The sequence below is a fragment of the Arvicola amphibius genome, chromosome 6 (assembly GCF_903992535.2).
Source record: "Arvicola amphibius chromosome 6, mArvAmp1.2, whole genome shotgun sequence".
Taxonomy (NCBI): domain Eukaryota; kingdom Metazoa; phylum Chordata; class Mammalia; order Rodentia; family Cricetidae; genus Arvicola; species Arvicola amphibius.
The window spans coordinates 116,545,757-116,560,103 of NC_052052.2; the positions used below are offsets into that span (position 1 = coordinate 116,545,757).

A 14,347-nucleotide genomic window follows, 5' to 3' on the forward strand; every position below is an offset into this window, starting at 1 on the left:
CCATGGAGACTGTGCCCTTAACAGCACAGCACTTAACGGCAGCAGGAGTGGGAATACACACCGGAAGCCTTTAAACACTGTCTCCCAAACGTGAGCATTCCGGCTTGGGTGTGCATGGCCCCCATAGGCTGTGTCTTGGGTGCTTGGTCCTCAGACGGCAGCCCTGTTTTGGAAGGCTGAGGCAGGACCTCACTGGGGGAGTAGGTCCCTGGAGATGTGCCTGTGCCCTCTGGTTCTTGTCCACCACAAGAGGAAGAAGCCTGTCCATCAGGTGTCCCTACCATCATCGTGTTCTGCCCACGCACATGGAGCCAAGTGACTATGGACTGAGCCCTCTGACTGTAAGCCAAAATAAGTTTCTTCTTTGGATTGTTCATGCCAGGCATTCTGTCACCACAGGTCACTAAACCTGTGAACGTGGCTTTGAGAATATCTGTATGTGGACAAGTCCTATTCTACTTTTTAAAAATACTTAAGGAAAGGATATAAAAGAAGATCTGAATGACAGAATGCCTTCTCCTAGAACAGGCAGTGAGTATTGGAAAATATTATCAATTAAAACATAGATTCAGTTTAGCAGAAATTCTATTTTGAATTTAAACCTCAAATTATCCTGAAGTTCTGTTAGATGCCTAGGAAGTTTTTGTTTGTTTTTTAAAGTAATTTGTTTGAGAAGGAAACCGCTCAGATGTTTCCTACTTCTGGAAGCAGTAAAAGTCAGAATGCATAGCCATGTCCAGCTTCCTTCAGCAGTAGACAAATCACTGGAACAGAGTAAGAAGTCTCAAAGGCAGACCCAGCATGTGCCCAGAGTTCCATGGTCCAGACGGCATCTTAGATGAGTTCTTAGACTGGGGAGAGTGCTGTTGACAAACATTGCTGGCACTCAGGGAGTAAACAGAGGTACCCATTGACTAATTTACCCAAACAAATGGCAGAGGAATTGGAGCCCTCTGCCCAGGCTGTCAGAGTACTTGGGTGGCTTGAACAACAAATTCTTTTAAAGGTTTATTTCACTTACGTGTGCGTGTGCGTGTGTGTGTGTGTGTGTGTGTGTGTGTGTGTGTGTGTGTGTGCATATGGCAGACACCTGTGGGAATACATATCTCTACGTGTGCACAGAGGCCACAGGAGGCTGAGATCCTCCTCTGTTGCTCTCCACCTTTATCCTCGGAGTCAGGGTCTCCCCTTGAAACTAGGACTTGTATTTTCTTGGCTAGACAGGAAGCCAGCAAGCCCAGCAATCCCCCTGCCTCTACCCTGCTCAGTGCTGTGGCTACCACAGTTTGCAAGGATGCCTGGCCTATGTGAATACTGTGATCCTAGGTCCCAGATCCTGTTCTCATGATTTCAAAACAAGCATTCTTAGCACTGAGCCAGCTCTCCAGCATCTTAACATTTCTTAGCATTTTTTTCTTTCTTCCTTTTTTCTTTCTTTCTTCCTTTTTTCTTTCTTTCTTTTTCTCTCTTTCTCTCTCTCTATCTCTTTCTTTCTTTCTTTCTTTTTTTCTTTCTTTCTTTCTTTTTTGTATGTGTGATTTAGCTATAAGTGCAAGATCCCGGTTCCAGTAGGGTGTGGTATGGGGTGTGTGTGTGTGTGTGTGTGTGTGTGTGTGTATGTGTGTGTGTGTGTGTGTGTAAATGTGTTAAGAGGGCTTCTGAATGGTAGGTGGGCACCTGACCATGGCCTCCTGTGACTTTTCTCTTATGTTTGCAAAGTGAGACAGAGAAATCCCTCTGTCATTTCTTCTGATGTAAGGACACCAGCCCTGTGAGACGAGATCTCCTCCCTTATAAGCACATTTCACCTCAATCACCTCCCACAGAGCTCTGCCTCTACATGGGGTTCATAGTTCTGCATTTGAATTGAGGGGAGGTGTCTATAGCGTAAATCCATGATTTACAGATTGGCCAGCTATGATGGAGAAGGATCTCTGTGAGTTTGAGCCTAGCCTGGTCTACATAGCAAGTTCTAGGTCAGACAAGCATATATAATGAGGCCCTGTCTCTAAACAAAAAAGAGTTTAGAGAGTCATAGTCAGTTTTTATGTGTATTTGCCTGAGTGTGTATATGTGAATCATATGTGTGCAGGTACCCACAAAGCAGGAAGAGGGCTCAGATCCCCTGAGCTGGAGTTACAGGCAGTTGTGAACTACTGACGTGGATTCTGGGAACCAAACCAGGGTCCTCTCTAAGAGCAGACAGTGCTCTTAACCGCTGAGTCATCTCTCCAGCCTCAGATTGAATATCTAATCTGGGTGTGGTATACACCTCTAATCCCAACAATCAGGAGGCTGAAACAGGAGGATCGCCGCAAACCCATTGACAACCTATCTCATAAAGCAAAGATTTAAATTTAACAAATGAACCATGAAAGCACTGGGAAGACAGGAGTCCATGTTTGTAGCATGGGAGTTTGAGAAAGTCCTGTCTGGTGATACCAAGAAATCTGCTATGCCCATGTCATGAGCCCCCCAGAGGCCACCAGGAGTCCAAGTTAATATGCAAAAGCAAAAGCCTTTATTGCAAGCTCAAGCTAGGGGCTCTCCATCCATTCCAACACAGTGGTTGGATCAGGGAGAGGACTGAACTCAGCTATGACAGGGTTTGTAAGGACTAAAGGATGGGGGCTGGGGGTAGGGAAATTCTAGATTCAGATGAGGGCTGAACTTCTGACTGAGCAGGAGTGGGGTAACAGAAGTCTTGTCAAGCAGGGATTGGTACGAGTGTTGCTGTAAGGAGATTGGCAGCCTATATATAAGTTAGGTAAGCTATTCTTAATGTCCTAGAGCATCTAGTACTTGTTGGTCTCAATTCTGATTTGGTCCCCTGCAGGGCACAGTTTGTTGCTTTTCCCGGCTATTGTTAAGGGTGAGGCGTGGTCCCAGTATAGTTAGTCTGCAGCCTGTCATGGCTGCACTAATGTTAAGTGAGGCATTTTCAATCCACAGCTCATAAGTGCAGTGGGGTGAGCAGCTCTTTGGCTGTCTGGAGTAGAAACTGACAGTTTCCCTGACAGGCAGATTGTGGTATTTACCAACATGTTCGTCATGCGTGCTCTGGAGCCTGGAACTATCACTTCTAGGGATTCACGCTGAGGACACAGTGGGCAGCAAGCAGATCCCTAGAGTACGTCTAAGGTGCTAAAAACTGAAGAAAACTGTCGCTCAGTAGGCACCCGCTGTCCTTCATCATCCCTGCAGATAATGACACAGCTGTGTGGGGACACGAGAGGAAGTGAGCTCTCCTGAGCATGTGGAACCATGGTGCGACCACAGATGGGGGGGGGGGTGCCCCAGAGCGGCCTGCAGTGTTTAAGTCACTTCTGTCTTCAGGAAGCAGGGGAAGCAGCGGGAAGGGACCAGAGTCAAATGCATCCTTCAGCACACACCCGCCCCATAAGGACATCTACTTTCTCAACCAGGCTCTGCTGCTTCCCAATAGGCTGTTCAAATTCTGGTGCTGTAAGTGGATTGAACTACTACAGCCAGAGTTGTGCCTCAGTGCCTGTTCTCCTGGTATTGCTCAGTCCAATCAGGCTGATAATCAATATTAACCATCACACATTCTGAGCACAGTAAAATTATTTCAGTAGTGCGCTTCTTTCCCAGAATTACCTCCTTCACGAAGGTGATACCACCGTGTCCCTGAGGGTGGGGCTCCTTCTAGACATGAAGGTCTTTGGAAGGCGTATGCTGCCACCAGGACAGCAGTAACCGTGCAGCTCAGTAAATAGAAGGAATCCTCTTTCCACGCGGTCTCATTGCCAGCCAAGCCTCCCACTCTAACCTGGCAGCTGGCTCGTGAGCAATCATTTGCATGTGTGCTCTCCGTAGGCTCTGCATCAGCTTCTGTGTTATCACAGGGGCTGACGGCCTAACAGGAAACATGGCCACATTTTCATGCACGTGGTCTACATAAAACTTGACAGTATATTCAAAATTTGAGCCTCAGTGGAGCTAGAATTGTGCCCGCTGGTTTCTTCGGGGTGGATAAGCTACCTGGTACAGATCTTTCCCGAGCAAACACCGTGAGATCAAGCTTGTGACTTCTCCACACCTGTGTCTGAGCCTGAGCGTTTCACGACTCCTCTTTAGCGAATGAGACTTCAATACTTCTTACCCTTGCTGTCCCAACTCCCTCTTAAGAACTATGCCTGACACCAGGTGGGACTCTTTAGAAAGAGCAAAATGTGTTCCCCCCCCCCAAGCTTATAAATTCAAACCAGAAAAAGCCGTCTGGTAAGACCGAGGTAAGGGTGGTCAGCGACTCTAGAATAAAGAGCAGATAAGAAGAGACCAGCCTTAAGGAAACCCCTCTTTAGCAGGGCAGGCCATGCGCTGTCCTACCAGAGAGTGACTACCTGAGTACAGGACTCTCAGCAGCCCCAGGGTGACATAGGGCAGGGCAGGCCATGCGCTGTCCTACCAGAGAGTGACTACCTGAGTACAGGACCCACAGCAGCCCCGGGGTGGCATCTGCTATGCAGTAGGAACTGCTGCCACTTGCAGAAGGGGAAACTGGATGGCCGATCTGTGTGGTGTGTGTTCTGCCAACGGGACAAGACTTGACAGTGCCCACGGAGGCTGTCAGGGCTGTGTGGTGTGTGCCGTATCCAGTCAGGAGGACAGGAAGTGTCAGTGCCCACTGAGGCTGTCAGGGCTGTATAGCATGTATCATGTCCAGTCAAGAAGACAGGGAGTGTCAGTGCCCACAGAGGCTGTCAGGGCTGAGTGGTGTGTGCCGTATCCAGTCAGAAGGACAGGGAGTGTCAATGCCCATGGAGGCTGTCAGGGTTGAGTGGTGTGTGCCATGTCCAGTCAAGAAAACAGGGAGTGCCAGTGCCCACAGAGGCTGTCAGGGTTGAGTGGTGTGTGCCACTGAGGCTAAGTCAGGGCTATGTGGTGTGTGCCATGTCCAATCAGGAGGACAGGGAGTGTCTATGCCCACTGAGGCTAAGTCAGGGGCTCATTGCTTTTTCCTAGGAAAAATGAAGCTCCTACCGTCCAAGGCAGGTCCTTGCAGCATTCATCCTTGGCCTTGGTGGCTTGCCTTGCCATGTAAATTCTCTCCTGAGAAAGCATGAAATGCTTGAATTGTGGCTTTTGGTGGTTTTGTCTTGTTCCCTTTTAGGCAGACCCTTCTCCTTGCCATCTGCCCTCAGCCTCCTGAGTATTGGAGTTACAGGCATGCATTGCCCCACCTAGTTTTTTGGGTTACAGCTTTCTTTGTAGAAAACTGGAAATCATGAAGACTCAGAGTTTTCCAGTCAGATGGGACATCTGTCCACCTGTTGGAAGGGTTTGGTTAAGTCAAGATCCAGGGTGCATGTGGGTCAATTGTGGGCTACACAAGCCGGGGCTTGTTGGTCCTGTGCTGGCTGTGGAAAATCAGTGCTCACTGAGGTAGACTTGGTGGTGTTAACCTAGTCCTCACATTTATGCTTCCCAGGGTGCAATCAGCTTTTGATATGGAGGAAAAGCAGTTACGGTGATGACAATGGCTATCCTTTACCCCTTCCAGATGCTCTCTAGGGGCAAGAGATTCTCCCTCCCTCATGACAGAACCCCCTGTGCAGCAGAACTCAACTCCCCATATGGTCCGTTCCCCAACAGCTAGGGATTTCCTTCACAGCTCTGGGAGCTGCAGAAAGCCATGCTGTGCAGTGCTTAGTGTCTGTCCTCAGGGGCTGGTGTGTTGGGCTCAACTATGACCGAGTTTGGAAAGAAGAAAAGCACAGGAATTCGCTCAGAATTCAGAGGCAAGATACGTACTTGTGATGTCCCAAGGATCCCTGTGGAACTAAGGGCATGTGGTAGCCTCTGTTGGAGTGTGCACCAGGTCTGATCTTAGAGGAGATACCATTGCTGCATGCTGATTAAGCCCGACTGCACTCTAAACCCTGTTTTGTTTTCAGGGGGTGGAGGGAAGAACAGACAAAGCCCACCAAGATGCTCTCCATCGAGTCTATATTGTTCAATAGACCAGGACTGCTGAGAAGTAGGTGCCCTCTTGGCTTCGAATGCACAAGAAAAGCGCAGTGGGTGTCACAGCGAGAGTAGTAATTATGTCATCTGTCTTGTCATGGAATGTGACTATAGTAATTGTAACATTTTCTCCCGTCATTGAAGCTGGTAATTATAGTGCAACTAACAGCATTAAGCGCTAACTTGGGCTGTTTTAATCACCTCTTTTACTCTGAAATGCAATGGGAAAATTCCACAGTTGTTCCCGGGCTCCCCATTTCTCTGAGCATCTGCTGTCTTATAACCCTAACAGCTGGATGCTGAGGTGGGAGGCAGGGACACTCAGGGCAGCTCATTCCAGTGATCGCGATGCTCAGTAAGAAAGCATCAGCAAGAAGGCAGTTGTCAGTTTTCTACCACAATAAAATTTTATCTTTGAGACTATCTGCTTTGTTTCAGAAGCAGCAGATGTTTTGGCATCTGGCACTGTCTGCCACCCATATCTTGCAGGAAGGAAACCTTAAGCCACAAAAATCAATCTAATTCTAATTAAGAAAAAACTCCTTCGGCCCTGGCAGCAGTTAGGCCGATTAATGCTGGGATGGAACACTGTGGGCCAGTGTATTACTTTCTTCATGGCTATGACAAAAATATCTGATGAGCCAACATAGGGAAGGGCTCATGGTTTGCAGACCCAGCCCATCAGGATGGGAAGGCACAGCAGGAGCATGAAGCAGCTGGTCACATCACATTAGCAGTTGGGAAGCAGAGAGAGACCAAGGCTGGAACCAGTTCATGTTCTCTTTTCTGTTCAGTCTAGGACCCCAGTTCATGGGAGAGTACCACTTAGTCTGGCTCACCCCACCTCAGTTGAACCTCTCTGGAAACACACTCATAGACACACCTCTGGGTGTGTCTCCTCTGTGATTCTAAATTATAACCCTCACATCCGTGATGGCGTCTTTCATGGGTAATGTCCCATGCCTGAAAACAGTCTTTACCGTGTTTATCTTCTCTGAATACAGTGTAGTGAGCACTGGCAGATATTCAAGGTGCTTTGCTTATACTGACATAAATAGACTTTGGACACTATTGTGTGAACTGAGGGGGCCTTGCTGAGGTAGAAATTCCCTTGATCAACATAATTGACACTGCATTAGATGTGCCTAGGCTAAGTAGGGCATTCTTCACAGTGCAATTGTTTGAGCAAAAGGTAAGTCCAGTAAAGAATTGGGAATTAGCAGAGCATAGTCAGAAAGATGAACTAAGATAATTTGTTGGGAGTATAAAATGACTAGAGGGGCCATTTGTAAACCACCCTTTTCTCCTGGGATCCTTAGACCGCCATCCCTGACCTCGGGCTTTTTGTTCGAGTCCATGCTCTGAATTCCATGGTTGGAAAATAGAAGATGGGGGAGAAGGAGGGAGAAAGAAAGGAAAGGAAGGAAAGACTGGAAGGGAAGCAGGGAGGGTAGACAAAGGAAGAGAGGGAGGAGGGAAGGAAGGTGTTTCTCACAGCTGTGGAGCTAGAAGTCTAAGAGTAAGGAACTGTGCCTGGCAGGGTCCCTGAGCTGTGTCATAACGTGGTGGGGAGGCAAGCCATTAAAGGCAAGGCAGGAGAAAACTCAGGCTAACCTCTCCTCCCTGTCAGGAGCTCAGTCCTGCAGTAACATTGGAGCCTGTTGGGAGGGGGAGGGGGTCACGTGATCCTTTTGCGAGCACCCTTAACTTTTCGAGTTTCGAAACTCACTTTCAAAGTGCAACAACCATGTGTCAGTCATTCTGAGTCCATCAACCATGTGTCAGTAATTGTGAGTCCATCTAGAAAACTGGCATACTGCAGAGCCAACCCAGGTCCACACACTTGTGCTCTTACACCAAATGCCTCTCCTTTGTACTGAGTCTACTTCTGTGCAGAGTCTGTTGGGCCATTCAGGTGTGCAAATGGGATCCATCAAGAAGTGCAGCTGAAAAAGAGGCAACCTAATAGTCAGGTGGTGGTAGGTGCATGCCTTTCATCCCAGCACCAGGGAGGCAAAGGTATCTCTATGAGTTCAAGGCCAGCCAGTCTGCAAAGTATGTTCCAGGATAGCCAAGGCTACACAGAGAAACCCTGTCTCCAAAAATACAAAAAAAAAAAAAAAAAAAAGAGGCGACCTAAGAACAACTTTTCTCTTAAAAGGAACATGATAGCATCAAGTATAGCCTCACCTTTATGACTGGAAACTTCTAGATAGAACCAGATAGAACCTGCTCAGAGCTGGGCGGAACAGACACCCAGCATAATTGCCAGGTGTTGCAGGCAGACACGGGGGTGAGAGAGGAGCTTGGATCTTGCAGTTCTTCCACCAGGCACACACACACACACACACACACACACACACACACACATACAAGCACACACACAAATCCTCACCCCCATCCTAACCACCCCATGCCTTGCCTGTGATAAATTTGAACTTCAAGTTGTTTTCAGTTAAGCTAGTATAATCACCGCCCCCCCCCACACACACACACAGAATGTGTGCTGCTGATTTCTTTTTGTTGTTGTTTTGGGTTTTTTGTTTGTTTGTTTGTTTGTTTGTTTTTTCGAGACGGGTTTTTCTGAACCTTTGGAGCCTGCCCTGGAACTAGCTCTTGTAGACCAGGCTGGCCTCAAACTCACAGATATCCACCTGCCTCTGCCTCCCGAGTGCTGGGATTAAAGGAGTGTGCCACCACCGCCCAGCGCTGCTGGTTTCAATATAAAGGTAAAGTGGTCTAGGGGCAGGAAAGCTGCCCTGATTGCCCTGGTTACTCACAAGCCAACTGCAGGTCGGCAGCTGGATCGTGCACAAAGGCCAGTCCTCTGTGACTCCACATCTGTGACTCTGCTTCAACAGATGTCTACTGTGGCTTTGTTATTTCTGAGTCTTCTTGCTTGGCTCTAGTGTCTTGGTTTACCCCTGGCATCTTCTCAATTAGCTCAGCAAGGTAGACAGATGCTCAGTAAACACTTCCTGGATGAGATAAAAGGTACGATAACAGGGTCATTTTGGGGGATGGCGGAATGACCAAAGGGGCCAGTTTGAACTCTTGCCTCCTGGGTTTGTTGGATCTGCATCCCTGACCCGGGGCTTTTTGTCCTGCTTCTATTCCAAAACTTGTATGTGATCTTCAGCAAGGAACTCACCTTCTCTGACCTCCGGATTAGTGATATCCAGGGGTGTTTTATGTCTAAGCTTGCTTTACCTATAGTCTGTGGTTCTGCCTTTAATAGCATAGTTGGCTTTTTAAATCCCAACTAACTGCACATTCGAGATGGGAATTTCCCAGGGGAAGAACAAGTTTGCATGTTTAGCCATGACAAGGGATGGGAGCACGGGGCACAGAGACTCTGATGGACACACAGATCAGGAGTCACACAGTGAGGGACATAGCTGTGGCACAGAAAGAGAGGACCTGCGTGCACATGCCTGCTCTAAGGTTCAAAGTAAGTGCTGATTTCTTCCTGTCAGTCATGCTCACCTCCTCCAGGATAAAAAGCCTTCTCTGTCAGTCTACAGCCACCAATGTGGGAAGGCAGTTCGTCTACCCAACCGCCCCTCTGGCAACCCCTGGGATCCCTACCTCTGTCCTTCACTGCAGGGAGACTCCTGGAGGAGTCCATCTGGGCCTGTTTGACCTGGCCATCACGCCCGGTTTTCCTTTTCCCATTAACTGTTTTTCTTAAGGCTGTGGCAAAATACCTAACAAAGCGCCGAGGAAGGCAGGGTTTATTTCCAGGAAGAAAAGAGTGATATAAATGTATCCGGTCTCATTCCACACTCCCAGCAAATGTAGCATCAGGAATGGACTGGATTTATCCACTCAATGTGTGGTTATTTTATGTGAGAGAAAAAAACAAAACAAAAAAACAAAAACCATCAACTTGTGTCTGCGGGCAACCTGTGGAATCCTGCTACCACCAACACAGACAGATCTTGGTTGGAAATTAGCAAAAAGTTTCTAAAGATCGAAGGTGGAAAAACTCCAAAGAGGGTTTTGTGGCTGGCTGGGACGGAGCCTTAGGATATTCTCCCCTCACTTCTTGTGATGGCTAATCTGGAATCAACTAAGACCCAAGCAGTGAGGGATTTTCTTGCGTAGATCTTTTGAGGTGGGAAGACCCCATCCAAAGTCTGGATCATTCGAGGTCAGAATACCCACCCTAAATCTGGGCCACACCTGCTGGAGGCAGACCACATTAAAGGACCATAGCATCTCCCTCTCTGTGAGCACCCGGCTCCTTATCTGGACTCAGAATGGGGAAGTTTGCCATACAGTTTCCACGTGTTGATCAAGAAAAGTCTGGAAGGAAAACAGAAGAGAGGGCTTCCTGGTCAGTAGCAGCCTGTCTGTAGGGAGCAGCTTCCTGTCACTAGAAGAAGTGACCTTGAGCTAGTGAGAGGACTCAGCGGGTGAAGATGAGCCCCATGAAAGCCCGAGGACCTGATTTTGTTCCCTGGAGCCCAAATGAAAGTGGGAGGATGAAACTGACTCCACAAAAACCTTGTTCTCAGACTTCTGCATGTGTGCACTTGCTCCCTTCCCCGCGTGTGCACACATTAGTATACAAGTATATTATGTACTAATATAATAATATTATATAATAATAAATGCATTTTGTACGATGACAGCTTATAAAGCAGAGCTTAATAGGGAGCCTGTGGAAGGGGACGGAGTATCTCTCCTGGTTTGGCCATGAGAGTAGACTGTAGAAAAACCAATACTAAGAAGTACAGTCAGCCTGGCTGGGCTAGGAATAGCTTCTGTGTTGTTCTTACAAAAATGGCTTTGCAGAGTCTCTGGGAGTTTACTCTGCTCTGTTCTCTCTGCTCACTTGTCGAAGGTGGGATGGAGTCCATGCTAGGCACTACTACTGAGCCACACCCTCAGCATGTCTGGACCATGACCTTGCACTGTAGGGCAGCGAGTCCTTGTGGCATCTTCCAAACCTCTCACCTTGCTTCTACCCAAACCTGCCGGCCCCTGGTGTTGTTTGATCTTACGCACCATTCGGCCTGACTTTGGCCATGGCCACTCTTCCTGTGGACCTCAGCCTGGACCCTCTCTGTGAATGCCTTTAACCAAGCACCTGTGCTGTGTCCCCACAGGTCTCCCAAGCAGCCTCGGACCTCCTGGCCTACTGTGAAGCCCATGTGCGGGAGGACCCCCTCATCATCCCAGTGCCTGCCTCAGAAAACCCCTTCCGGGAGAAGAAGTTCTTCTGCACCATTCTTTAACGCCCGTGGTGATGAAGATGAAGCAGGCTCTTTCCTGCGGTAAAAGTCCCGTGTAGAGATGTGCACGCTCCCGTGTAGAGGCATGCCACCCACACACACCCCATCTCTGTCCAACCAATCGTCATCTGGGCTCACCTCGGTTTACCATATTTTCTTCATGATACCGTTTCTTCTTTTTTTTTTTATTTCATTTTTGTTCTTTCCATCCATAGAGAAGAAAACAGTCATTTTTATAGCCAATAACAAATGTGCCATGTAAAAGTGTGGATTTAAGGCTCTACAATTTTTAAATATTAATTCCCAAGTGTAGATATATCCAGTTAATAAATTTCAGTGTAACTCATTGAAACCAAAACCATGCCCAAGTGTCTCCCATGCACTGTGATTCAGTATCAAATGACAGCATATCGGCCAGCCACATGTGAGGGTGAGGGCTCTTTCTCCTCTGGCATCTCTATCAGGGGCCGTGTGCCAGGCCCTGTCTATGGCTAACGTCTCCACCTGCTTCTCACTGAACATTCCAGAGCTGATGCTTCTGAAAAATGCATTCGTGGTATAGACACCAAGGCAGCCGTGACTGTAGATACTCACCGGGACAGCCCCACTGGCCACCACCTCAGTCCAAATGCCACTCTTCCTGCTTGCTTCCTCCTGCTTGGTGTCTCTAGTAAGACAAGGAGTATGGTTCCGGGCCCTCTGCAGTCTCGGCAGAGTCCTCCCTGCCCTGAGATAGAGTGAGTCAGAGTGAGTCGCGTAGCCACTCACTGATCTGAGACGCGACGGTTGCTGACATCGCTGCTCTAACAATAAGCATTACAGGGTGGGTCTGTCTTAGAGACCGAATATCCGGGGGACAGAGAAATGACGTTTGCTCAAGACTGCAGACAGAGTGTAGGCAAACCACAAGCTCCATATGTGGGTAGTTCATCCCTAAAGCTCTTCCTGAACCCCTGAAGTGTGGCCTCCTGTTGCAGGTATACAGCACCATAAACAATACCTAACTAACTGCACACCAGGAAGGAAGCAAACACATTTGCCCACCAACTGGCTGTACCCTTTCTCCCACCTTTGCTGGGAGAAGTCTCACAAACCTAGATTCTGGTCATTTGTGGATAGATGATATGTGGGTACCCCAAGACCAGAGATAGCAGTAAACCCTGGGAGTTCCCAGCACAAGGTTGTGGGCCCCACCTAGAGTACCCCCTGCCCTCCTGATAAAGGCACAGCTGCTGAGGTCTAGTGAGGACGTTTGCTTTGTAGATATTTGGAAATTGCCGCTCCTCTGGCTCTCGGAGAGGCTTGCTGTGCTGCTGGGTAAGCCGTCATGTGCCAAGCTGTGCCAACCAGCAAACTGCAGACAATGTTAATTACCCCTCTTGCTCTTCTGCCAGGACAGAAACTACGTAAGGCTCTGATTATCATTGAAAACCAATATATGCTAGATGACAACCTATAATGTTGGGAAGAGTATGTGACTTCATAGATACCATGCTTCCGATGGTGAGGAATGTAAAATGTCATTTTATTATATTATCATGGGTTTGTGCCTTGCTACCCTCTCTTGCAGCTTTTGTGGAAACCGTTCTAAGTTTTACTACTGTACATGAGATGAGAGGCTAAGATTCCGTGAGGTTTGGTTGGGCTATAACAAGATCTCTGTATTCTGTGGCCCATGTTGGCATTATTAACCTGACAGAGTACATCATGATCCCCAAAAGCCCAGGAAGTGGGACAGTACCAAGGGTGGCAAAATAGGTTGGGAGAAGAGTGTGCTTTAATCTCCTGCCAAACTGTCTCTCCTGTCTCTACTGTCCCCCGTTTCCAGCCATCTTTCTTATGTCCTCCTGTGAATGGTGTGTCCACTAGTACCTGTCCCAGGAAGACACTCCCGTGCCACACCTGGGATCCATTGAGCGTTCTCACCCCCAACTTCTTTCTGCTTATCCCTAGATTTGTTAACTCCCAGAGTCTCTGAGATCCATCCAGTAAACTCATTATTCCATGAAATATCCTCATTTGGATGCAAATGTTGTGTGAGCTCAGCTCCACTCCTGAGTATAAACTTGACAAAAATGTGTACATACAGTCAGAAGGAATATGCTGGAGTGTCCATGGAAGCCCTGGTCATAGTCACCCCTAAGCAGGAGGCCCCTTATGCCACTGTTGAAGGGCTAAGCTGATGAGGGTCGTTCCCATGGTGGTCTCAGCTCCACCCACAGCTCACTGAGGGGCTTGCTAGCCTGGTGGGGAAACTGAGAGCAGGCCAGTCCAAGCCTATCGCTCCATTTTTACACAGCACGGGCCGGCAGGCCAACCCATGCTGATTCAAGGAGGAACAGTAGCTGCTCCCAAAGGGGCAACAGAAGGGGCCATGAAAGGCTTCTGGAATGTTCTGTCTCTTTATCTAGCTGCCTGTCATCTTGATTTGTCTAGTCTGTGAAAGCTCCCTCAGCTGTCTACTTTCGGGTGCTTTTCTGTACGTGTGTTATACTTCAATAAAAAGTTGGGTTTTGTGATCACCAACCGGATCCCTCTGTTGGGTTTTTATTTCTTCTTCTTTGGCTCTTTATTCAATGTTTGTCTCCTCTTTACGTGTCCTTAATAACATGACATTAATAACTCCTGTCATTAGTAGGGCACTTTAAGGGTGTGTTTGACAACATTTTGAATACAAAATGCTTGTAATCACCAGCTGTCTGGCTGGAGAACCGGCTGCTGGCACCGCACAGGTGCTTTTCCACACAAGCACTGTGCCCTGAGATTTGTGGGCACCACGTGTCTCCCATTGAGTGGTGGAGGTGACATCCTCAGCCATTCTTGCCTGCTCACCCTCAGGAACGAAGGGACAGGATGGCCTTCAGGAATCCCCATAATTATAGCAAGAGAGCAAGGGCCAGGTGACGAGCAGGTGCTGCATGCTTCTCCTTCACTCTCCTTCCATGGAGGGCTCCCTTTGCTGCCACCCTGGCATGTCTGAGCTCCACAGGGCCTTTGCTGTTCCCTCTCTTTAACTCAGTCACAGAGTCCCAGGGAGATCAGAGAGCAGCTTCCAGATGTTCCCGCCATTCCTCACAGCCATCAAAAGGTTTTGCCTTTGATGCTCAGCTCCTGCCGAT

The 14,347-nt window shown here is 48.2% G+C and overlaps 1 protein-coding gene across 1 annotated transcript in view; it reads left to right on the forward strand.

The window, feature by feature from the left end:
• Gng4 (G protein subunit gamma 4) overlaps positions 1 to 13,671 on the forward strand; it is a 41,622-nt gene extending 27,951 nt beyond the window's left edge. Inside the window, exon 4 of the mRNA XM_038334199.1 lies at positions 11,103 to 13,671. Within this exon, the coding sequence (XP_038190127.1) occupies positions 11,103 to 11,231 (129 nt within the window). The 3' untranslated portion in view covers positions 11,232 to 13,671. The remainder of the gene's footprint in view (positions 1 to 11,102) is intronic.
• The last annotated feature ends 676 nt before the right edge of the window (positions 13,672 to 14,347 follow it).